The sequence below is a fragment of the Mobula birostris genome, chromosome 13, assembly GCF_030028105.1.
Source record: "Mobula birostris isolate sMobBir1 chromosome 13, sMobBir1.hap1, whole genome shotgun sequence".
Classification (NCBI taxonomy): Eukaryota; Metazoa; Chordata; class Chondrichthyes; order Myliobatiformes; family Myliobatidae; genus Mobula; species Mobula birostris.
Window position 1 is genome coordinate 28,497,132 of NC_092382.1, and position 24,559 is coordinate 28,521,690.

The window sequence follows — 24,559 nt, forward strand, 5'->3', positions numbered from 1 at the left end:
TGGAACGTGTGTGCAGGAACCAGATATATACTGTAAGTACTTGGATAGATGTGGATGTTTAAGGATAGACAGCATGGCTTTGTGCACGGTAGGTCATATCTAACCAATCTTGTAGAGTCTCTCGAGGAAGTTATCAGGAAAGTGGATGAAGGCAAGGCAGTGGATGTTGTCTACATGGACTTTAGCAAGGCACTTGACAAAGTTTGATATGGGAGGTTGGTCAAGAAGGTTCAGTCACTCAGCATTCAAGAGGAGATAGTAAATTGAATGAGACACTGTCTTTGGGAGAAGCCAGTGTGTGGTAGCAGATGGTTGCCTCTCTGACTGGAGGCCTGTGACTAGTGGTGTGCCACAGGGATCAGTGCTGGATCTGTTGTTGTTTTTCATCTATATCAGTAATCTGGATGATAGTGTGGTTAACTGGATCAGCAAATTTCTGTACGACACCAAGGTTGGTGGTGTAGTGGTCAGCGAGGAAAGATATCATGACGTGCAGTGCGATCTGGACCAGCTGAGAAAATGGGTTGAGAAATGGAAAATGGAATTTAATGCAGACAAGTGTGAGGTGTTGCACTTTGGTAGGACCTATCAAGGTAGGTCTTTCACAGTGACTGGTAGGGCTCTGAGGAGTTTTGCAGAAGAAAGGGATCTGGGAATACAAGTCCTTAATTCACTGATATTAGGGGAGTCCAGAACCAGAGGCCACAATTTGAGAATAAAGGGTAGGCCACTTAAATGGAGTTGAGGAAAAACTTTTTCACCCAGAGGGTTGTGGGTCAGTGAAATGCTCTGCCTCGAGGCCAATTCTCTGGATGCTTTCAAGAAAGAGTTAGATAGAGCTCTTAATGATAGCGGAGTCAAGGGATATGGGGAGAAGGCAGGAACGGGGTACTGATTGTGGATGATCAGCCATGATCACAGTGAATGGCAGTGCTGGCTCGAAGAGCCGAATGGCCTACTCCTGCACCTATTGTCTATTGAAAATGGTGTCATAGATGGGATCGAAAGAAAGATTTTGGCCCATTGGCCTTCATGAACCAAAGTACTGACAACAATAGATGAACGTTATGTTGACTTGTAGAAGACAGTTGTGAGGCCTACTTTGGAGTATTGTGTACAGTTTTGGTCACCTACCTACAAGAAAGTTGTAAAAGAGGTTGAAAGAGTTCAGAGAAAATTCACAAGGATGTTGCCAGGTCTGGAGGACTTGGGTTGTTAGGAAAGATTGAACAGGTCAGGAATTTATTCCTTGGAATGTAGAAGACTGAGGGGCGATTTGTTTGTGATAGAGGGGCATAGACAGGGTAAAAGCAAGCTGACTTACTCCACTGGGATTGGGTGGGACGACAACCAGAGGCCATGGGTTAAGGGTGAAAGGTGAAACGTTAAGGGGAACATGAGGGGAAATTTCTTCACACAGATGGTCATCCGGGTGTGGAATGAGCAGTCAGCCCAAGTGGTGCAAGCAAGCTCAATTTCAACATTTAAGAGGTTTGCTTAGGTACCTGGATGGTAGGGGTACAGGAGTGGGCAGTTTAGATAGTTCAGCACAAACAAAAGGGCCTGTTTCTGTGTTGTCCTTTTCTGTGACTGTGACAAGAACCTGAAATAATACAAAAATTCCCTCTAAGTCCTTTTCACAGCTGTGTGGACCAACCATTCATCTCAGCAGGAATTTTTTATATGGCATTAAAACTTAAAATTGTGGCACTTTAAGTTAATAATACATAAAAGACAATCCTCGCTGCACGTCAAGAAAGACTATTTGTGTGAAAGTGTTTCAGATATGATGGGGTCAGGCACCCATGCTGCTCAGCAGGAGCAGGGAATAATACCAATGGAGAGAGTCAAACTGAGCCAAGACACAAATTGGAGATGGCAGAAATGCTGCATTCTTACAGACACAGGAAGAGCATCAGGAAATTGATGGCCATTCCAGATACCAGCACTGTGCCCAGTTAGAAGATGATTTATCTCTCCAACTTGGGTTGAACCTCACTGTAACAGTGTGATACCAGATCAAACCTTGGCAACTCAAGTAATATCATCTGAAATGTTGTCCTACACCCACTGATGGATTTTATAAATCTTTTTACAGGTTAAAAATAAGAAGGAATTTGTCTCCAGGAATCTCAAACACGACACGCCAGTTTTGCTGTCTCTGTCTAGATATTTAAGAAGTGGAGCAAGGGATTCAATCGACCATCCTTCCTGCTCAGACTGTGGGGAGGGATTCACTCGGTCATCTCAATTGAAGGTACATCAGCAAGTTCACACTGGGCAAGGTCATTCAACTATTCAGTGTGTGAGAAAGGATTCTGTCGGTCTTCCCACCTGTGGACACACCAGTCAGTTCACTCTGGGCAGAGGTTGGTTATCTGCTGAATTTGTGGGGAAGGATTTACTCAGTCATCTGAACAAATGGCACACCAGCAAGTTCACACCAGGGAGCGGCCGTTCACCTGTTCAGTCTGTGGGAAAGGATTCACTTGGTCATCTCACCTACTGACACACCAGCGAGTTCACACTGGGAAGAAGCCATTCACCTGCTCAGAATGTGGGAAGAGATTCACTTGGTCATCCGACCTACAGAGACACCATCGAGTTCACACTGGGGAGAAGCCGTTCGCTTGCTCAGTCTGTGGGAAGAGATTCACTGAGTCATCCAACCTAATGGTACATCAGCGAGTTCACACTGGAGAGAAGCCATTCACCTGCTCAGTCTGTGGGAAGGGATTCACTCAGTCATCCAACCTACGGAGTCATCAGCGAGTTCACACTGGGGAGAAGCCGTTCACCTGCTCAGTCTGTGGGAAGGGATTCACTGAGTCATCCACCCTGCAGAGTCATCAGCGAGTTCACACTGGGGAGAAGCCGTTCACCTGCTCAGAATGTGGGAAAAGATTCACTCAGTCTTCCCAACTACTAGCACACCAGTCAGTTCACACTGGGGAGTGGCCATTCACCTGTTCAGTCTGTGAGAAGAGATTCACTTACTCTTCCACCCTACAGAGACACCAGCGAGTCCACACTGGAGAGAAGCCGTTCGCCTGCTTGGAATGTGGGAAGAGATTCACTGAGTCATCTCACCTACAGAGTCATCAGCGAGTTCACACTGGGGAGAAGCTATTCAGCTGCTCAGTCTGTGAGAAGAGATTCACTTGGTCATCCGACCTACAGATTCATCAGCGAGTTCACACTGGGGAGAAGCCATTCACCTGCTCAGAATGTGGGAACAGATTCGCTCGATCATCCACCCTACAGAGACATCAGCGAGTTCACACTGGGGAAAAGCCATTCACCTGCTCAGTCTGTGGGAAGAGATTCACTCAGTCATCCACCCTACTGAGACATCAGCGAGTTCACACTGGGGAGTGGCCATTGTTATAAATCCCTAGATTTTGTTTGCTGTGGACTGTCATTTTGAGAGAGATTAAGAATGGAAATCAGTCTGACTTGCATCTTGTTTACATTGCTCGCAGCTTGATTAGTTTTAACCACGGACACAGACACTCAGAGTCAGACGGAGATGAAGGAGGAAAAATGGAAGTATCGGAACAAGGGACCAGTGGCCAAGGGTCATTGTTTAGAACTTTCCTATACCCACAAGGGTGGGTTAATTATTGATTCAGCATACGTTGAATGTGTGGTTGTCATCTCGTTTGATCCATAGGAGTGGATCGGATTTGGGGTATCCTGTGAAGACCACTTATGTGTTAACCCTTGCCTGGGTGTGGTGTGGAAATTCACTTGAAGACGATACCCCCTGTGAAAAGTCACTTTTGGTGATAATTTGTATGTGGATTTGGAACGATGACAGATAAAATCTACAGTGACTGTTCTCTCGTTTTACCATCATGGATGTTGTGGAAGTCAACATTATTGCCTTCTCTCTACATTTACCCTGGATTACAAATATCTCTCTCTTCTCAACTATTCTGTGGTTGAACTGAACTTTCATAGTTTACCATCTCAAGACTCCAAGCCTTGTTTCCCCTGAGCTCAATAGTTTGGGAGTTATATTTACCCACATATATACACATAACACTGTTAACTTTTGTTTATCTTGCTTAAGTTACTATATTGTTAGTAGGTACTAATAAAGATAGTGGATGTAACATCAAAAACAGACTCTAGGTGTAGTCTATTGCTGCTGACTCATTTCTAAAGTGTTACGGGGACAAAATTGGGACCTGCATCCGATATAGGAAAAGATTTGGAGGCGTATTGATTAATTATCGATTTCATTGGAGAAATCCCTTTTGATTTATTTGTGTGTGGAAAATCAGCAGCAATGGATGTTGATAGATTTCTGGAAGCGCCAACCTCTGAGGCACTAAAGGACACCAGAAGGATTGAGTTGTTGAGTATTGTTAAATGGTTAAAACTTGCTAAGGTGAAATCGACAATGAGGAGGTCACAGATGCAGAGGATAATAGCTGAACATTATGTATCTGAGGGTGTGTTTAAAGTGGAGGAGTTGGAGGTGTTTCCTGAAAGTAAACCTAGTGAGCTTGGCCTCCCGTACAAGTTAGAAAAATTGAAGATGGAGGCTGTGGAAAGGCAGAGGCAGGTTGAGGCTAGAGAGGCAGGAAAACAGAGAGAAGAGGCAGAAAAACAGGGAGGAAGCAGAAAGACAGTGGCTGTTCGAGCTGGAAAAGATAGAGAGATTGCAGCAAAGGGTTATAACGTTAGACTCTGGTGATAAGTTTGAGAGCAGTCAGGAAGTTAAATTGGTACCTCCATTTGATGATGCAGAGGTTGATAAATACTTTCAGCATTTTGATAAGGTTGCTCAGAGTTTAAAGTGCCCAAAAGAGGGTTGGCCACAAAGTGTAATTAAGGGGAAGGCTCAGCAAGCCTATTCTGCTTTGACAGTTGTTGAAGCAGTTGATTATGACATAGTGAAACAGGCTGTGCCCAAGGCTTACGAGTTGGTACCAGAAGCATACAGGCAAAAGTTTAGAAATTTGAGGAAAGCTGTGAACCAGACTTATATGGAATTTGCTTATGAGAAGTTTGTGTGTTTTGACCACTGGTGCACATATAAAAATGTAAATGATGATTTTAACAGCTTGAAAGAGTTGGTTTTAATTGAAGAATTCAAAATGTGCATCCCTGATGACGTAAAGATGTACTTAGATGAAAAGGATGCTGCTGCTTTGCAGGAGTCTGCTAGATTAGCAGATGAGTTTGCTTTAACCCACAAGGTTATGTTTACCCCGAGTAAGAGTTTCCAGAAGAGTAGCAGGGATAACCAGGGTAAACCAGAAATTAAAACTGGGACTAGTGACAAGAGTAAGGATGAAGGGAAGCAGTTGAAGGAGAAATATTCTGGTCTCTCTTGTTACTATTGTAAGAAAGCTGGTCATATGATGGCTAATTGTTGTGTCCTGAAGAAGAAAAAGGAAAAGGAGGCAGTCCCAAATACCTCTGATCTGTATGTTGAAGCACCTATAAACCCACAGGGTTCTGAACATTCTGTTGCGGCTCAGTTAAGGACTGAGAGGTCTGACCGAGTTAAGGGATTCGATCATTTTATGTCAAATGGGTTTGTATTAGTAATGGAAGGGTCAACCCCGGTATCAGTGAAAATTCTTCGAGATACTGGGGCTTCTCAGTCACTTATATTAGACAGCGTTCTAAAGTTTGGTGATGAGACTGAGATAGGTGAGGTAAATCTTATTAAAGGCATTGGGGGCAGCATTGTATCTGTGCCATTGTACAAGGTAACTTTACAGTCAGGGTTTGTTTCAGGACCTGTTAGGATCGGATTATGCTCCAGTTTACCTGTGGAAGATGTTACTTTGCTGTTAGGGAATGACCTGGCAGATGGTAAAGTTGTTCCTGCAGTGCAGTTGACAACTAAACCAACCACTGACGACCCACAGATGGATTTTAACATTTATCCTTCCTGTGCAGTAACTCGAAGTACAGCTAAAAATTCTCCCGATGCAGACGGTTCTGTGCAGCACGATTCTGATACCCAAGATAGCCAAAGTTGGGATTCAGGTTATGATGACTTGTCAGGGACTTTTTTGCCTTCATTGTTCCAACAGGATTCAGGTAGTAAGTCTGATGAGAAAGATTTATCCCTGTCTAGGAAGGAGTTTATAGCAGAACAGAACCGAGACCCTGAGATTGAAGCTTCATAAGAAACATCTCTCTCAGATGATGAGATTAAGAAAATGTCAGTAGGGTATTATCTCAAGGATGGAGTGTTAATGGGGAAGTGGAGGCCACCTGCTATACCTGCGAGTGAGGAATGGGCAGTTGTTCACCAAGTTGTAGTTCCTAAATTTCATAGGACAGAAATTTTAACGATTTGGCTCATTGTCTCCAATCACAGTTGTTGCGGTCTGCATCGCCGCGACGTGTGAGTTACTTTTTAGAGGAGATGCACGTCACCCTACAGCGTGGGTACGGCGTAGGGTACATGATGCCTATGGCGTACACTTGACGCACAAGTATAAATGAGGCTTAAGAGAGTCGGTACAGGAATCACTGGGCTTTAGTCCATTTGAACTTGTATTTGGTCATAGAGTGAGGGGATCTTTGACCTTGTTAAAGGAACAGTGGATTGATGGGGATGTACATGTTAACTTGTTAGACTATGTTTTGAAGTTCAAAAATAAACTACACCAAGCCTGTCGTCTAGCGAGACAAAACATAAAGATTTCTCAAAACAAAATGAAGTGTTGGTTTGATAAGCAGACCAAAACAAAAGAAAATACTAGGTGGGGGATAATGTGTTGCCTTATCTCCAATGTTGACGAATCCACTTCAGGTGAAGTTCAATGGACTGTATGAAATAGTCTCTCAAATTAATGATGTGAATTATGTTATTAAAACACACCACCGACGTAAACTAACACAGGTGGTACACATCAATATGACAAAGCCTTATTCTGACAAGCAGGCACCATCGGTGAGTGTTGTCAAACATATCAATCTGACAACCCTGAGAATGAAACAATTGACTCGTCTGAGACTTTTCACAAGCCAAACATGGTCCCAGTTAGGCTAATGAACTCGGTTGTTCTCAAAAACATTGACAACAAGTTGGCTCATCTGCAGCCAAAGCAACAACAACAGCTGAAGTTTAAAGATTTATTTCCCGATGTTCCCAGGCAAACCAGGGTCGCAGTACATGACGTAGATATTGGTCAAGCCAAACCGATTAAACAACACCCATATCGCATGAACGTAGAGAAATGGAAATTGGCTGAGCAAGAAATTGAATATATGCTGAAAAATGGTATTATTAGGCCTTCAACATCAGATTGGAGCTCACCCTGCGTTATTGTGCCCAAACTTGATGGTAGTGTTAGATTTTGCACTGATTATAGGAAGGTAAATGCAGTAACAAAAACAGATGCCTATCCTATCCCTAGGGTGGATGATTGCATCAATAAGGTTGGAAAAGGTAATTTCTTACAAAGATTGATCTGTTGAAAGGGTATTGGTGTGTTCCATTGACGGACTGAGGTAGAGAAATTTCTGCATTTGTGACACCTTCTGGGTTGTATGAATACAATGTTTCACCATTTGGAATGAAATATGCTCCAGGAACATTCCAGAGAATGATTGATCCTGTAATTTGAGGGTTAGGACACACAGATGCCTATATTGATGACTTAGTCACAGGGAGTGACACTTGGGAAGAGCATATGTCTGTAGTGGAAGAGCTGTTTGACAGGCTCTCCAGGGCCAACCTTACAGCTGACTGAGCTAAGAGTGAACTTGGCCACGCCACTGTGATCTGTCTTGGCTGTGTTGTAGGTCAAGGCAAGTTGGCTCCTGTGCAGGCAAAATCCAGGCAATTTCTGAAGTTCCTATTGCGACTGTGTGACGAAGGCCGGTCACTGATTACAGATGTTTCATGGCACACTCGGTAAAACACTCAAAGCGTCATCCACACACATTATTCCCCTCTGTTATTGTGGTGAGTGCACGCATCACAATAAATCAACAGTCACAATTTTACACTCATCCCCAGCAGTAACAGGCATGGAAAAAAGAAACACACTATGTCACAGTTTTATTATCTCAGGTCAATTTATTCATATTCATCTTTCCAGTAAGTGTTTTGACGAAGTGTCATGATAATCTGACGTCTCTCTCCTCCACAGTCACTGGGTCTGAAACAGAGCTGCTGCATAGAGCTGTCTTATATAGAGGCAGCAGCAACCTGCACAGGTGTGCCGATGGTGGAGGATACCATCTTTACCTGGGACAAGGGTTATGTTACCTAATTACTCATGGGGTTTATTTAAGTTATTTAACCGGGAAATGGTGAATCCTATGATGAAGTATATGTGTTTATTGTGAGAACTGGTGGTAGAGTTTCAGATTGCCTGAAATGGAAGATAATTGAGTTAATTAGCTTTTGGTTTGTCTAGGGGGATCAGCTTAGCGCTTTGGGTTCTTTTTTTGTTTAATTTGAGGGTGGCTGTTAACCAGACAGGTGACAACTGCAAGCTGTGTATATATATATATATATATATATATATATATATTGCATTTTTAAAAAAATTTCTTGTTTTGATGTGGACATCCAAGTTTTGATTTTCCACTATTTTTGTAAATAAAAGCACCTGAAACCATTTTTGCAACTCAAGCCATCTTGTTATTTTTCTTAGACAGTTGACCCACAGTTTTTGTGACAGACTGGTAAGAAGGCTCTTGGAAGTTTTCTGGGAATGGTTGGATATTATCGTAAGTTCTGGAAGAACTTTGCTGATATCGCTCTTCCTCTGACTAATCTCCTGAAGAAGGGTGAAAAGTTTGTTTGGACCGAGCCTTGTCAGGAAGCATTTGATCGATTGAAAGTTATTATTTGGGATTAGGCCAATCAATGTAGTGTCGTCAGCAAATTTAATTAACAGATTGGAGCTGTGGGTGGTGACACAAGTCATGGGTGCACAGAGAGTAAAGGAGGGGGCCAAGGAGACAACCGTGTGGGGCATGTGTGCTGAGGGTAAGAGAGACAGAGGTGAGGGAGCCCACTCTTACCACCTGCCGGTGATCTGACAGGAAGTCCAGGATCCAGCTGCACAAGGCAGGGAGAAGGCCGAGGTCTCTGAGCTTCTTGTCTAAAGCTCTGCCCATGACTGCAAGGAACTGCAGAGAACTTTGGTCTCATCTGGGAACATCATAGAAACAAGCCTCCCCTCTATGGACTCTTCCTACACTTCTCCTGCATTGGAAAAGCAGGCCATGTACTCAAAGATGCCGCAAACCCAATCCCCCATCGCGGAAGAGATACAAAAGCCTTAAAACGCGTACCACCAGGCTCATGGACGGCTTCCTGTTTGCAATTGTAAGCCAAATTAATGGTCTCCGGTCCAATAAAATAGACTCGACCTCACAATGTAACTCGACGTGACCCTGCACCATATGTCTATCTGCACTGCACTTTCTCTGCAGCCACAATGCTTTGTTACAGTTATTGTTTTGTCGTATATCAGCTCAATGTACTGTTGTAATGTATCGATCTGTGTGGATGGTAGGTCAGGCAAGATTTTCACTGTAGCTCAATACGTGATAAGAATAAACAAATTCCCCATTTTAGTTTTGTGGAAATATTAGACAGACTGAGCTTCTGCTTTGGAAGCACAGAGGGAAACTTAACACAACTGAGGAACACAAATAAATAGAAAAGGCTTCAATCTCACATTACGATCTGCAGTAACTGGGATCAGGTGACCGGTGGTGGGTCTCCCAGACCAATTATCAGAATCAGGTTTAATAGCACTGGCAGATGTCATGTAATTTGTTGTCTCTGCGGCAGCAATAGAACCTAATTCGTAACAATAGATTTTAAAAATTGATTTAAAATAAGAATATACATATTAAATAGTTAAATTATATAAGTAGTACAAAACAAAAAATTTAAAAATGTAATACTGTAAACTATTTTAATTGTGTGGAACTATTTGACTCAATGGGTTGTTGCTTTGGAAATTCTGGAGTGAAGCTGAACTAAACTGTACTAAAGTATAACTAAACTTATGAAAAGCTCAGATAAATACAAAAGGCTAAGTTCTCACATAAATGGGTCATATAGCCAGAAACATTGGCTGCTCTTCAGCAGGTAAAAACAGTGGAATGAGGCCTAATCCCAGGCCTCAGCCCAGTGGTTATGGTTTGAGGCCGAGGACGAGGTGAGAGAAAGCATTTGGCACGGACTAGAAGGGCCAAGATGGCCTGTTTCTGTGCTGTAATTGTTATGTGGTTATATGGAAACATGCTGAAAATATTGCAGAATAAATCATTGTCCACCCACAACGAGAGGACGTGATAGATCCGGATCTCACTGCCTTGTCTGAACGGGCGAAAGATGAAGCTACACGTACACTCCAGCAGTGACTGGCAGATGCTGCAGATTTGTGGAAAAACGTGAACAGGAAACAGGATCAGGTGACGGGTGGAGGGTCTCCCATCTGATCCGGTGACTCTGCTCTTCGCCCCTCACACGCTGCCCGACCCATCCGCCGCATTTCCCACATTATTCCATATTTACACCAGATACATTTTTACTTCTTCCCTCCATATCTTCCCTGTCCCTTTCCCTCCACCCCAAGGTCACAGAGTCACAGGCTCGATTCCCATCCTGGTCCAACACACAATTCAGACCCAAACCGGAAATGTGCAGGTTTCATTTAAATCTGTCCATGTTTATAAACACTAATTTCTATTCACATTCCTCCAGCCTCACTGGACAGGAACACTGAAACATCAAGTGAGAAACAGAAGGAGGTGGCCATTCAGCCCCTCTAACCATCAACAAGATGATGGCTGCTCTCCCATCTCAGCCACATGTTTCTGCCCAATCCTCATTTCCTCGATCCCACCGGTCTCCACACATCTGCCGGCCTCTGTTTTATGTGAGAACGATCACTGAGTCTTCACCGGCCTCTGTGGTGGGGATTTACAGACATTCACCACCCTCGGAGTGGAGATGTTTCCCCTCATCTCAGTCCCGGACAGTCCACCCCCTTTTTCAGAGACTGGGATCCCTGGTTCAGCCGGTAATGATGTTGTGCATTTCAATGTGTTCACCTCTCAGTCCTCGATTCTCTAAATGAAAGGGTTATCACATTTGATCTTTCTTCATATGATGACCCCACCACTCCAGGGATCAGTCTGGTGAATCTTCATTGCACTCTCCATAACAAATACTCTCTAACCTCTTTGTTAATCCTCTATGGAATTAATTTCCATCTTCTGCAGCCCCGTGTTGCCCCAACCACTCACCTCCCACCCCGTCACTATTTCCACCTTCCCACCTCCCCCTCACCTGGATCCACCTCTCACTCCCCAGCTCTTGCCCCATCCCCACCCCTCACCTCTTTTCTCGGACTATTTCCCGTCCACTCTCAGTCCAGAGGGAGGGTCTCGGCCCGAAATGTTGACGGTCCATTTCCCTCCACAGATGCTGCCCGACCCACTGAGTTCCTCCGGCAGTTTGTTCTTTGGTCTGTGTGACCCGTGTTAGTGTGGGGAGCGGGATTTTACACCATATTCCCGGTACAGTCTCAACAAAACACAAATAATTGTCACTTTGCCCGGACCATTGGCCCCGCTTGCAGGGCAACAGTCTGCCGGTGTTTGCCCCCCAATGTGGTGAATCGCCACCACCGTGGGCTCAGACATTTCCACAGATGAGCCCCTCCTGTCCCCACCGGGACAAACATCCTGTCCGCCCCCTCTCTCCCCGTCTTCATCCTCTCCCTCCCCGGGGAACCGGCATCAAACCGACGGGCCGAGCGGTCTCCTCCTACCTCTCAGCGACACATCAGACTCCGGCCGCAGGAGACGCTTCACAAACGCCCCAACTTCCCTCGGAGGGAAATGGAAATAAATCAGAAAGCGGACATTTACTTTGACGGTTGTCCCGCCGTGACGGAAAGTTCGGGAGACGGTGTCAGCGGGGGTAACGCCCTCTCGGCTGGTCCACCTTCGCTATTGGTTGGAAGCAGTGATTGACATCGCTTCGTACCAATGGGAATAGCGCCGCGCGTGACTCCCCTGTTGACAGCGGTGGGGGAGGGGCTGGTCACGTGATTAGTATCCCAGCCGTTAAACCGACCAAGCTCGAGCTCACCAGCGCGCGGGGCACAAAAGGCCCCGGATGATCGGTTGAGGTGAGAAGGGATCTCCGGGTTGGGGGTCTCACCGGGCGGCGTTTCCAACACCGACTTCGGGTAGTTGCTGTGACTCCGGACTCCGTGACCCGCAATCCCGGGACAGTCCTGCTCTCTTCCCTCTCTCTCAGCCCCACCATCCGTACACGGGCCCCGGGGAGCTTCCGGCTGATGAGGGAATGGGAACCGATGGGTCTCTCAGACAGAGCTGAGCTCCAGCTGTCTAAATGCAAGGATCGGGAACTCGGAGAAAGGGAACAAAATCTTTTACATCAGCTGTTGTGAAAATCACCTTTGTTCTGCCTCCAGTCACAAACAAGAGAAAATCTGCAGATGCTGGAAATCCGAGCAACACACACAAATTGCTGGAGGAACTCAGCATTAGTACTCTTTTCCATAGATGCTGCCTGGCCTGCTGAGTTCCCCCAGCATTTTGTGTCTGTTGCTTGTTCCACCCCCTCTTGTTCTGGACTTTCTACCCGTGAGAACATGTTTTGTCCCACTCTCTCTGGGTACATAATGATATCAAACACCTTTGCCCTGGGCAACAAGTAGCTTTCACATCACAAATGTGCCAGACTCCAATGAGACAGACTACTGCCCTTCCCTTCATATTCATTGGCATTGCCATCACTGAGTTCACCACCGTCAGTCACCTGGGGGAGGGTTCAGGGGAAATATTTATGTACAATACAGAAACTGGTGTTACCTGTGTGTATTGTGGTGATGCAAAAGTTGCTGGAGAATTTGAAAGTGGGAAGAAGTGGAGTGATAGTTTGAAATCTGACTTTTTAAAGCGTCATTTAGCAAGCAAATCAGATATGGACAATGTGCAAAAGCTCTGGCGAGAAAATCCTTCATTACCCGTTACAGGCCTGCTACATGGGTTGTGTGAGAGTGCAGATGAACTCCATCAAACCCAGAGGAGATCAAAGTTCTTACTGACAGTGATTTGCTAGCAGTTAAAATGAATACCTCTCTATATAAAATTCACTGTGCACATGTTGTCACTGGTTAAAAGAATGAACAGTACAAGATTTACTTTACTTTGTACTTTATTGTCGCCAAACAATTGGTAGTAGAATGTATAATCATCACAGCGAAATTTGATTCTCCGCTTCATACTCCCTGGATTACAAATATTAAATATTATAAATATTAAAATTAGTTAAAATTAGTAAATATTAAAAATTTAAATTATAAATCATAAATAGAAGATAGAAGAATGGGAAGTAAGGTAGTGCAAAAAAACCGAGAGGCAGGTCTGGATATTTGGAGAGTACGGCCCAGATCCGGGTCAGGATCCATTCAGCAGTCTTATCACAGTTGGAAAGAAGCTGTTCCCAAATCTGGCCGTACGAGTCTTCAAGCTCCTGAGCCTTCTCCTGGAGGGAAGAGGGATGAAAAGTCTGTTGGCTGGGTGGGTTGCGTCCTTGATTATCCTGGCAGCACTGCTCTGACACCGTACGGTGTAAACTGAGTCCACGGACAGAAGATTGGTTTGTGTGATGAGCTGCGCCGTGTTCACGATCTTCTGCAGCTTCTTTCAGTCTTGGACAGGACAACTTCCATACCAGGTTGTGATGCACCCAAGAAGAATGCTTTCTACAGTGCATCTATAAAAATTAGTGAGGGTTTTAGAGGACAGGCCAAATTTCTTTAGTTTTCTCAGGAAGTAAAGGTGCTGGTGGGCCTTCTTGGCAGTGAACTCTGCCTGGTTGGACCAGGTCAGGTCATTTGTGATATTTACCCCGAGGAACTTAAAGCTCTATGTGCAGACCGGTCATTACAAATTAGAGGGGACATTGGTGGCGGAACTTCCACTGTCCCTTATGCCCTCACCTACAAGATGTGCATCCAGCTGCAGCTTGTAACCCTGCACTTTATGGAGTTGGAACTTGAAATGGATCAATTCCAGATCATCCAGGCAGTGATGCAGCCAGTCAGGATGCTCTCAGTTGTGTTCCAGTAGAAAGTTCTTAGGATTTGGGACTCAATCCCAAGCTTCTTCAGCCGTCTGAGGTGAGCAAGGTACTGTTGTGCTTTTTTCACAACACAGCCGGTATGTACAGACCATGTCAGGTCCTCGCTGATGTTTATGCCAAGGATCTTAAAGCAGTTCACTGTCTCAACCCCAGATCCATCGATGTCAATCGGGATTAGCCTGTCTCCATTCCTCCTGTCGTTCACAATCAGCTCCTTTGTTTTTTTTAGATTAGATTGGATTCAACTTTATTGTCATTGTGCCAAGTACAGATACAAAGCCAATGAAATGTGGTTAGCATCTGACCAGAAATGCAAAGAATCGTGTTATTTACAAAATAACTGAATAAAAAAGTGCTACAGCCCACAAATATAAAAGTACTGAGACAGTACAATATGGATGCAATACTGCTTAGCGCTGTGACTAGAGGTTCAGCAGTGTCACAGCCTCAGGGAAGAAGCTCTTCCTGTGCCTGTTGGTGTGGGAGCGGAGGCTCCTTTAGCACCTCCTTGATGGGAGGAGAGTTAAAAAGTCCATGGTTAGGGTGAGATGTATCCTTGATAATTCTTTTCGCCCTACCCAGGCAGCGTTAATGGTAGATGTTCTCAATGGTGGACAATTGGCTGTCGATAATCCGCTGGGCAGTTTTCACCACACACTGGAGTGCTTTGCGCTCTGATACAGGACAATTGCCATACCACACTGAGATGTAGTTGGTGAGTATGCTCTCAATGGTACAGCAGTAAAAGTCTGTCATATCCTGGGACAGAGGTGAGATTTCTTGTTGTTCCGCAGGAAGTAAAGGTGCTGTTGTGCCTTCTTGATCAGGATGGAGGAGTTCAGGGACCAGATGAGATCCTCGGAAAAGTGGACACCAAGGAATTTGAAGCTTGATACACGCTCCACTACAGTTCCGTTGATGTAGATGGGGACGTGAGTGTGGCTCCTGGCATGCCTGAAGTCCACAATGATCTCCTTGGTCTTCTGGGTGTTAAGGGTCAGATTGTTGTCGGCACACCACGCATCCAGGTGCTGGACCTTGTCCCTGTAGGCTGTCTCGTCATCCCCTCTGATCTGGCCAACCACCATGGTGTCATCTGCGAACTTGATTATGGAGTTAGAACCATGTACAGGAACACAGTCACAGGTGAAAAGGGAGTACAGAAGAGGGCTCAGCACACAGCCTTGAGGCACGCCGGTGTTCAGGGTGAGAGTGGAGGAGGAGAGGTTGTCTAACTTAACTGATTGGGGTCTGTTCATCAGAAAGTCCAAGGTCCAATTGCAGAGGGATGAGCTGATAGCAAGCTGGCGAAGTTTGGTGATCAGCTTTGAGGGGATCACAGTATTAAATGCCGAACTAAAGTCAATGAACATCATTCTGACATAAGAGTTGGGGCTGTCCAGGTGGGTCAGGGCAGAGTGAAGTGCCGTGGAGATGGCGTCCTCTGTTGACCTGTTGGTGCGATGGGGGTCCAGGGTAGTGGGCAGACAGGATTTCAGATGTGATAGAACCAGTCTTTCAAAGCACTTTGCAATGATGGGGGTGAGTGCAACTGGGCGGAAATCATTCAGGCTCGTGGCAGTGGAATGCTTCGGCACTGGCACGATGGTGGTGATCTTGAAGCTTGTGGGGACAACACCCCGGGCCAGGGACAGATTAAAAATGTCCGTGAAGACCCCGGTCAACTGCCCTGCACAGACTCTCACCACACGGCCAGGTATTCCATCCGGACCAGCTGCCTTCCGTACATTCACCCTGCTCAGGGTGGCACAAACATCGGAGGTGGAAAGTGAGAGAGACAGTTCACCAGGTGGGAGATCCGCTTTGAGGGTGACCTCCTTGTTCCCTCGATGAAAGCGAGCGTAGAAGTAATTGAGCTCATCAGGGAGGGTAGCAGAGCTGGAAGGGGGCACAGTACTAGGAGGTTTGAAGTCTGTATAACCTGTATGCCATGTACATGGACCGGGGGTCTGAGGAGTTGAAATGCTCCTCGATTCTCTGTTTGTATATGTGTTTAGCCTGAGAGATTCCCCTCCTCAGGTTGGCCCTGGCTGAGCTGTGAACCTCCCCGTCTCCAGACCTGACGGCTGAATCTCTGGCTTTGAGCAGGAGGTGAACCTCTCTGTTCATCCATGGTTTCTGATTGGGGAAAACTCTTATTTGTTTTAGTAATGTCTCTCTATCTACACACTTGTTGATGTGCTCAAGGACAGAGTTGGTTTATAAATCAATGTTAGTCTGAGAGTCTGTGGTGGCATGGGCAGCAAACGTGCTCCAGTCTGTGTGCTGGAATTGGTGCTGAAGAGCAGAGTCAGCCCCCTCCAGCCAGATCTTAATAGTCTTCATTGTGGGTTTCACACGTTTAATGACCGGGCTATACTTGGGAAGCAGAAACAATGAAAGATGGTCGGACTGTCCCAGATGGGGGAGGGTAGTTAGTTTGAGTGTCAGCCACATTTGTGTACACATGATCTGAGGTTTTATTACACCTGGTGGTGCGTAATACATTTTGGTAAAATCTTGGAAGCACGGTACACAGGTTACAATGATTAAAGTCTCCAGCGACAGTCAAAGCTCCGTCTGGATGCAATGTCTGCAGCTTGCTAATAGCAGCACTGAGGTCTTTCATGGCTACTTTAGCATTAGCATCCAGTGGAACATAAACTGCGACAGCAATGATGCATGTTTTGTGACAATGAGGAGAGGTTGTTTTCTTGACACCAGTCAGATGTTGTTCAGACACCAGATACAGTCAGCAATCAAATGGTTGAGCATGGAGCGATGAATGTGCTGAGCTGTGTATATCACAATGCAAGAATTGTAGGAAAACCAGATGAGCTCAGGACAGGGAATTCTGATATTGTAGCCATTATTGGGGACTTGGTTGCACCCAACAATCCGAGGGATTTAGAGGAACAAATTTGTAGAGAGATCGCAGACCATGCCAAGAAACAAAAGTTGATTCAGTGAGTGATTTTAACTTTCCATGTATTGACTGGGACTCCCATACTGTAAGAGGACTAGATGGGGTATAGTTTGTCAAATGTGCCCTTAATCAGTACGTAGAATTCCTGATGTAAAAGTGTGCAATAGGTTGATGATCCAGGGCTGGTGACCGAAATTAGTGACCATAATGCCATGAGATTCAAAGTAAATATGGAAAAAAGAGAGGTCTGGACCGTGGGTTGAGATTCTAAATTGGAGAAAGGTCAGAAAGGATCTGACAAGTGTGGTTTGGGACAGGCTGTTTTCTGGCAAAGGAATACTTGGTAAGTGGGGGGCCTTCAGAAGTGAAATTTTGAAGGTGTAGAGTTTGTATGTGCCTGCATAATAAAAGTTGAAAGTTAACTGGTGCAGGGAACCTTGGTTTTCAAGAGATATTGAGGCCCCGGATATTTTGTTCCTCTAAATGCCTCAGACTGTTGAGCGCTACCAAGACTCACTAATGACTACAGTATCATAATTCCACGCCCTGAGCTCTGACTTTTTTTTTAGTCGTCTGCTGTTGGTTTCTAAAAGCTTCCCAATCGTTTTCACTCTTTTGTTTACCCTCTCTTTGGCTTTTATGTTGGCTTTGGCTTCTCATTTCAACCACGGTTGTGTCCTCCTGCCTTTCCAATGTTTCCACATCTTTCGGATGTATCGATCACTGAGCTCCCAAATTGCTCCCAGAAACTCCAGCCATCGCTGCTCCGTTGTCACTCCCAACTTTTCCCTTCCAAACAAGTTTGGCCAGCTTCTGTGTCATAGAAACATGGAGAAGTTCCGTATGGAAACAGGCTATTTAGCCCATCTGGTCAATGCTGAAAAAACATTTAAGCTGTCTAATGCAAGGGTCCCCAACCTTTTTTGCACTGCGGACCGGTTTAATATTGACAATATTCTTGTGGACCGGCCAACCCGGTGGGGTGGGGGGGGGCGGGGTTGGTGGGTAGGGTTGCCAACGGACAAGAGTAGCAGTCAAATACGTTGCGTTTACCCAGAGAAAGACTACAATGACCATGAACCCTTGCGCGGGCACCAGTGCGCATGCGCGTTGTGGCCTACCGATTTTTCCTGCAAATCCTTTTTCGTGATTCTATTCGGAGTGGGGGGGGGGCGGTGTTAATCATGACTGGAATATAGGTGATAAATGGCTAATACACCCAATTTCGTTTCTAAAAGTGTTTATCTAACGACTTTAATATTAAACACACAGCACATATTTTCCTCGCATGAATATAGTGATAAGTCAATTATTAGAGGAGCTTGAAGTAAGTGATGAATGAACTTCCAGTAGAAGTGGCAGAAGCAGGTTCGATATTATCATTTAAAGAAAAATTGGATAGCTATATGGACAGGAAAGGAATGGAGGGTTATGGGCTGAGTGCAGGTCAGCGGGACTAGGTGAGAGTAGCGTTCAGCACGGACTAGTAGGGCAGAGATGGCCTGTTTCCGTGCTGTAATTGTTATATGGTTATATAGGTAAGTCAATAGCATCATGACATTTTAAGTAACGTTTGGATTTTAAACACACAGCACATATTTTCCCCGTATGAATATATAAGATCATTGGAACACACCAATATCGCTGAATCAGTGGGAGCCCTGGGCTTGTTTCCCTCCAACAACACGGTCCTATCGAGGGATGATGGGAGACAGCGATACTCGAAGTGAGTTCCTGTCCAGTCTATTCCGCAATTTAGTTTTCGTTGCATTCATTGGAGAAAACTCCGCTTCGCAGAAAAATGTTGGAAATGGAAGCAACGTTTTCAGTGCTTTCGTGGCTATCTCAGGATATTTAGCCTTGACTTTGATCCAGAATGCCGACAGGGATGTTATGTCAAACATACTTCTCAGCCCGCCGTCATTTGCAAGCTCGAGGAGTTGATCTCCTTCCCGCGCTGACACAGATGACGTGCGGGTCATGACCTCACATGTGTAATGGCTGATCAGTGGCCGTGACGGGGAATGAGAAAAGGTGCAGCTGACTCATATCGCCAAATCATCTCATTTCCTCGCGGCCCGGGAGCACATGCTTTGCGACCCGGTGGTTGGAGACCCCTGGTCTAATGCAACTACCTGCACCGAGACCATCGCCCTCCATACCCCTATCATCCAGGCTCCCATCCAAACTTCTTTGAAATGGTGAAACCGAGTTCATATTCACCACCTGTGCTGACATCTCAATCCACACTCTCACAACCACTGCAGGAAAGAGCTTTTCCAAATATTCCCATTAAATTTTCACCTTCCCCACTTACCTATGACCTCTGGTTGTCATCCCACCCAACCTCAGTGAAAAAAGCTGCTTGCATTTACCCTATCTATACCCTCATAATTTTATATACTTCTAACAAATCCTCAAAGCAATGTGTAATTTCCTTGTTTATGTTTAGAGCCTTTTTTTGGTGTATAAGATGATGAGGGCATTGATCATGTGGAGAGCCAGAGGTTTATTCCCAGGGCTGAAATGGCTAACACGAGGGACATAGTTTTAAGGTACTTTGAAATAGATACTGAGGGGATGTCAGGGGTAAGTTTTTTACACAGAGAGTGGTGGGTGCGTGGAATGCACTGCCGGCTATTTGTGTGAGAGTGTTTCAGTTCCTGTGGGGACAGGAGCCCATGCAGCTCAGTGGGAACATGGAATAATATCAATGGACAGAGTCAAACTGAGCCAGGTCACAGATTGGAGATGGCAGAAATGCCCCATTCTTAGAGAAACAGGAAGAGCATCAGAGAATTTAATGGTCATTCCAGATACCAGCACTGTGCCCAGTTAGAAGATGATTTCTCTCTCCAACTTGGGTTGAACCTCACTGTAACAGTGTGATGCCAGATCACACCTTGGCAACTCAAGTGATCTCATCTGAAATGTTGTCCGTCACTCATTGATCGATTTTGTAAATCTTTTTACAGATTAAAAATGACAAGGAATTTGTCTACGGGAATCTCGAACACAACACGCCAGTTTTGCTGTCTTTGTCCAGATATTTAAGAAGTGGAGCAAGGGATTCACTCGATTCTCCTTCCTGCTCAGACTGTGTGGAGAGATTCATTTGATCATCTGACCAACTGGCATGCCCATCATATTACACAAGGGAACCCATTCACCTGCTCAGACAGTGGGAGTGGATTCACTCCGTCATCTCAACTGAAGGTACATCAGCAAGTTCACACTGAGACAAGGCCATTCACCTGTTCTATGTGTGAGACAGGATTCAGTCGGTCTTCCCACCTGGACACACAGGTCAGTTCACTTCGAACAGAGGCTGGTCATCTGCTGAATTTGTGGGGAAGGATTCACTTGGTTATTCGACCGAATGTCTCACCAGCGAGTTCACACCAGGGAGAGGCCGTTCACCTGCTCAGACTGTGGGAAGGGATTCACTCAGTCATCTAACCTGAAGGTACATCAGAGAGTTCATACTGGGGAGAGGCCGTTCACCTGCTCGGACTGTGGGAAGGGATTCACACAGTTAGCTAACCTACAAGCACATCAGCGAGTTCACACTGGGGAGAGGCCGTTCACCTGCACAGACTGTGGGAAGGGATTTGCTCGATCATCTGATCTACAGATACATCAGCGAGTTCACACTGGGGAGAGGCCGTTCACCTGCTCAGACTGTGGGAAGGGATTCACTTCGTCATCTCAACTGAAGGAACATCAGAGAGTTCACACGGGGGAGAGGCCGTTCACCTGCTCAGACTGTGGGAACGGATTCACTTCGTCATCTCAACTGACGGTGCATCAGCGAGTTCACACTGGGGAGAGGCCGTTCACCTGCTCAGACTGTGGGAAGGGATTCACTCGATCACCTGATCTGCAGATACATCAGCGAGTTCACACTGGGGAGAGGCCATTCACCTGCTCAGTCTGTAGGAAGGGATTCACTCAGTCATCTCATCTGCAGATACATCAGCGAGTTCACACAGGGCAGAGGCCGTTCACCTGCTCAGACTGTGGGAAGGGATTCACACAGTCAGCTCACCTACAAGAACACCAGTCAGTTCACACTGGGGAGTGGCCATTTACCTGCTCAGTCTGTGGGAAGGGATTCACTTGCTCATCTAAACTGAAGGTACATCAGCGAGTTCACACTGGGGAGAGGCCATTCACTTGCTCAGTCTGTGGGAAGGGATTTAATTTATCATCTCATCTGAAGGTACATCAGCGAGTTCACACTGGAGAGAGGCCGTTCACCTGCACAGACTGTGGGAAGGGATTCACTCAGTCATCCGACCTACTGAAACACCAGCGATTTCACACTGGGGAGAGGCCGTTCACCTGCTCAGTCTGTGGGAAGGGATTCACTCGATCACCTGATCTACAGAGACACCAGCAAGTTCACACTGGGGAGAGGCCGTTCACCTGCTCAGACTGTGGGAAGGGATTCACTCAGTCATCCCAACTGAAGGTGCATCGGAGAGTTCACACTGGGGAGAGGCCGTTCACCTGCTCAGACTGTGGGAAGGGATTCACTCAGGCATCTCACCTACTGAGACACCAGTCAGTTCACACTGCGTAGCGGCCATTCGCCTGCTCAGTCTGTGGGAAGGGATTCACTCGATCACCTGATCTACAGATACATCAGTGAGTTCACACTGGGGAGAGGCCATTCGCCTGCTCAGTCTGTGGGAAGGGATTCACACAGTTAGCTAACCTACAAGCACACCAGTCAGTTCACACTGGGGAGAGGCCATTCACCTGCTCGGTCTGAGAAGGAAGTCACTCAGTTGTCCAACCTACAGAGACACCCGCAAGTTCATATAACCATATAACAATTACAGCACGGAAATAAGCCAACTTGGCCCTTCCAGTCCATGCTGAACGCTTACTCTCATTTAGTCACATCTACCTGCCTCTACCCTCCATTCCTTTCCTGTCCAAATACTGATCGAATTTTTTTTAAATGACAAAATCGAACCTGCCTCTACCACTTCAACTGGAAGCTCGTTCCACACAGCTACCATTCTCTGAGTAAAGAAGTTCCCCCTCGTGTTACCCCTCAACTTTTGCCCCTTAACTCTCAACTAATGTCCAGTTGTTTGAATCTCCCCTACTCTCAATGGAAAAAGCCTATCCACGTCAAGTCTATCTTTCCCCCTCATAATTTTAAATACCTCTATCAAGTCCCCCCTCAACCTTCTACGCTCCAAAGAATAAAGATCTAACTTGTTCAACCTTTCTCTGTCACTCAGGTGCTGAAACCCAGGGAACATTCTAGTAAATCTCCTCTGTACTCTATTTTGTTGACATCTTTCCTGTAACTCGGTGACCAGAACTGTACACAATACTCCAAATTTGGCCTTAACAATGCCTTGTACAATTTTAACATTACATCCCAACTCCTATACTCAATGCTCTGATTTACAAAGGCCAGCATACCAAAAGCTTTCTTCACCACCCTATCCACATGAGATTCCACCTTCAGAAAACTATGCACCATTTTCCTAAACATGAGGAATTCTGCAGATGCTGGAAATTCAAGCAACACACATCAAAGTTGCTGGTGAACGCAGCAGGCCAGGCAGCATCTCTAGGAAGAAGTACAGTCGACGTTTCATGGGTATGGTGAATTTCTACCACTGTTTCCTCCCCTCAGCAGCCCGAATCATGCGCCCCCTGTTCACCCTGATGTCGGGTAAGGGCAAGGACATTACCTGGGATAAAGAGGCTGCGGCCGCTTTTGTTAAAACCAGCGAAGCCTTAGTAAACGCCGCGATGCTAGTGCACCCCAGAACGGACGTTCCTACTGCCCTCACGGTGGACGCATCCAACACAGCAGTCAGTGGAGTGCTGGAACAACTCATCGAGGGTCGCTGGCAACCCCTGGCATTCTTCAGCAAACACCTACGACCACCCAAACTCAAATACAGTGCTTTCAACTGGGAGCTATTGGCACTATACCTGGCAATCCAGCATTTCAGGTACTTCTTAGAAGATAGGCCCTTCACTGCGTTCACAGACCACAAACCGCTTACCTTTGCGTTCACTAAGGTGTCCGACCCCTGGTCTTCCCACCAGCAGCAACATCTGTCCTACATCTCCGAATATACGATGGACATCCGGCATGTCTCGGGAAAGGACAACGTCATGGTGGACACACTATCCAGACCTACCATACAGGCCCTGTCCCAGGGGGTGGACTATGCAGCGCTGGCAGAGGCACAGCAGGCAGACGCTGAGATCCCCAGTTACAGGACTGCAGTCTCCGGTTTGCAGCTCCAAGACCTCCCCGTAGGCCCAGGTGAGAGGACCCTACTATGTGACGTAGCTACCGGCCAACCCCGCCCCATCGTCCCAGCAGCCTGGCGCCGGCAGGTTTTCGAATCCATTCACAACTTAGCGCACCCCTCCATCAGGACAACTGTCCGGCTGGTCGCCAACAGGTTCGTGTGGCATCGACTGCGTAAACAGGCCAGTGAATGGGCCAAAACGTGCATGCAGTGCCAAACGGCCAAGGTGCAGTGGCACACCAAGGCTCCGCCGCAGCAGCTCGAACCCACCTGCCGGAGGTTCGACCACATCCATGTGGATATCGTGGGGCCCCTGCCAGTGTCACGAGGAGCGCGGTACCTCCTAACTATGATAGACTGGTTCACGAGATGGCCACAGGCAGTCCCGCTCACCGACACCACCTCCGAATCCTGCGCCCGAGCACTGATCGCAACCTGGGTAGCACGCTTCGGGGTACCGGCCCACATTACCTCCGACAGGGGCACCCAGTTCACCTCCAGCCTGTGGTCGGCTATGGCCAACCTTTTAGGATCACAGCTACACCACACAACTGCCTACCACCACAGTCGAATGGACTAGTGGAGCATTTCCACCGTCACCTGAAGTCGGCTCTCATGGCCCGCCTGGAAGGGCCTAACTGGGTGGACGAACTTCCCTGGGTCCTACTGGAAATCCGCACGGCGCCCAAGGAGGATCTGCACACCTCGTCGGCCGAGTTGGTGTACGGCGCACCCCTGGTCGTCCCAGGAGAGTTCATACCAGCCCCAAGGGGGCAAGAGGAAGAACCCACAGCAGTCCTGGACAGACTACGTGAGAGGCTTGGTAAGCTGGCCCCCATCCCCACTTCACAGCACGGACAGAGCCCGACCCGCGCACCCAAAGACCTGCAGAACTGTATTTTTCTTTTTGTACGACGGGGCGGACACCGGGCACCGCTACAGCGGCCCTACGAGGGGCCGTTTAAGGTGATCAGGAACAATGGCTCCACGTTCGTGCTGGACATTGGGGGGAGAGAGGAGGTTTTCACGGTGGACCGACTCAAACCGGCCCATGTGGACTTGGCGCAGCTGGTCCAGGCTCAGGCACCGCGGCGCAGGGGCAGACCTCCCAAACAGAGGCCGATCCAGACTGTGGACATTGGGGGAGGTATCGCCGGTTCTGGGGGGCGTGGTTATGTGGCGACCCACTTTCTAGCACACACA

At 46.7% G+C, this 24,559-nt stretch overlaps 1 protein-coding gene across 1 annotated transcript in view; it reads left to right on the forward strand.

Moving 5' to 3' along the window:
• Positions 1 to 2,101: 2,101 nt before the first annotated feature.
• LOC140208661 (uncharacterized) overlaps positions 2,102 to 24,559 on the forward strand; it is a 52,780-nt gene continuing 30,322 nt past the window's right edge. Inside the window, exons 1-2 of the mRNA XM_072277505.1 lie at positions 2,102 to 2,873; positions 20,472 to 21,581. Of these exons, the coding sequence (XP_072133606.1) occupies positions 2,422 to 2,873; positions 20,472 to 21,581 (1,562 nt within the window). The 5' untranslated portion in view covers positions 2,102 to 2,421. The remainder of the gene's footprint in view (positions 2,874 to 20,471; positions 21,582 to 24,559) is intronic.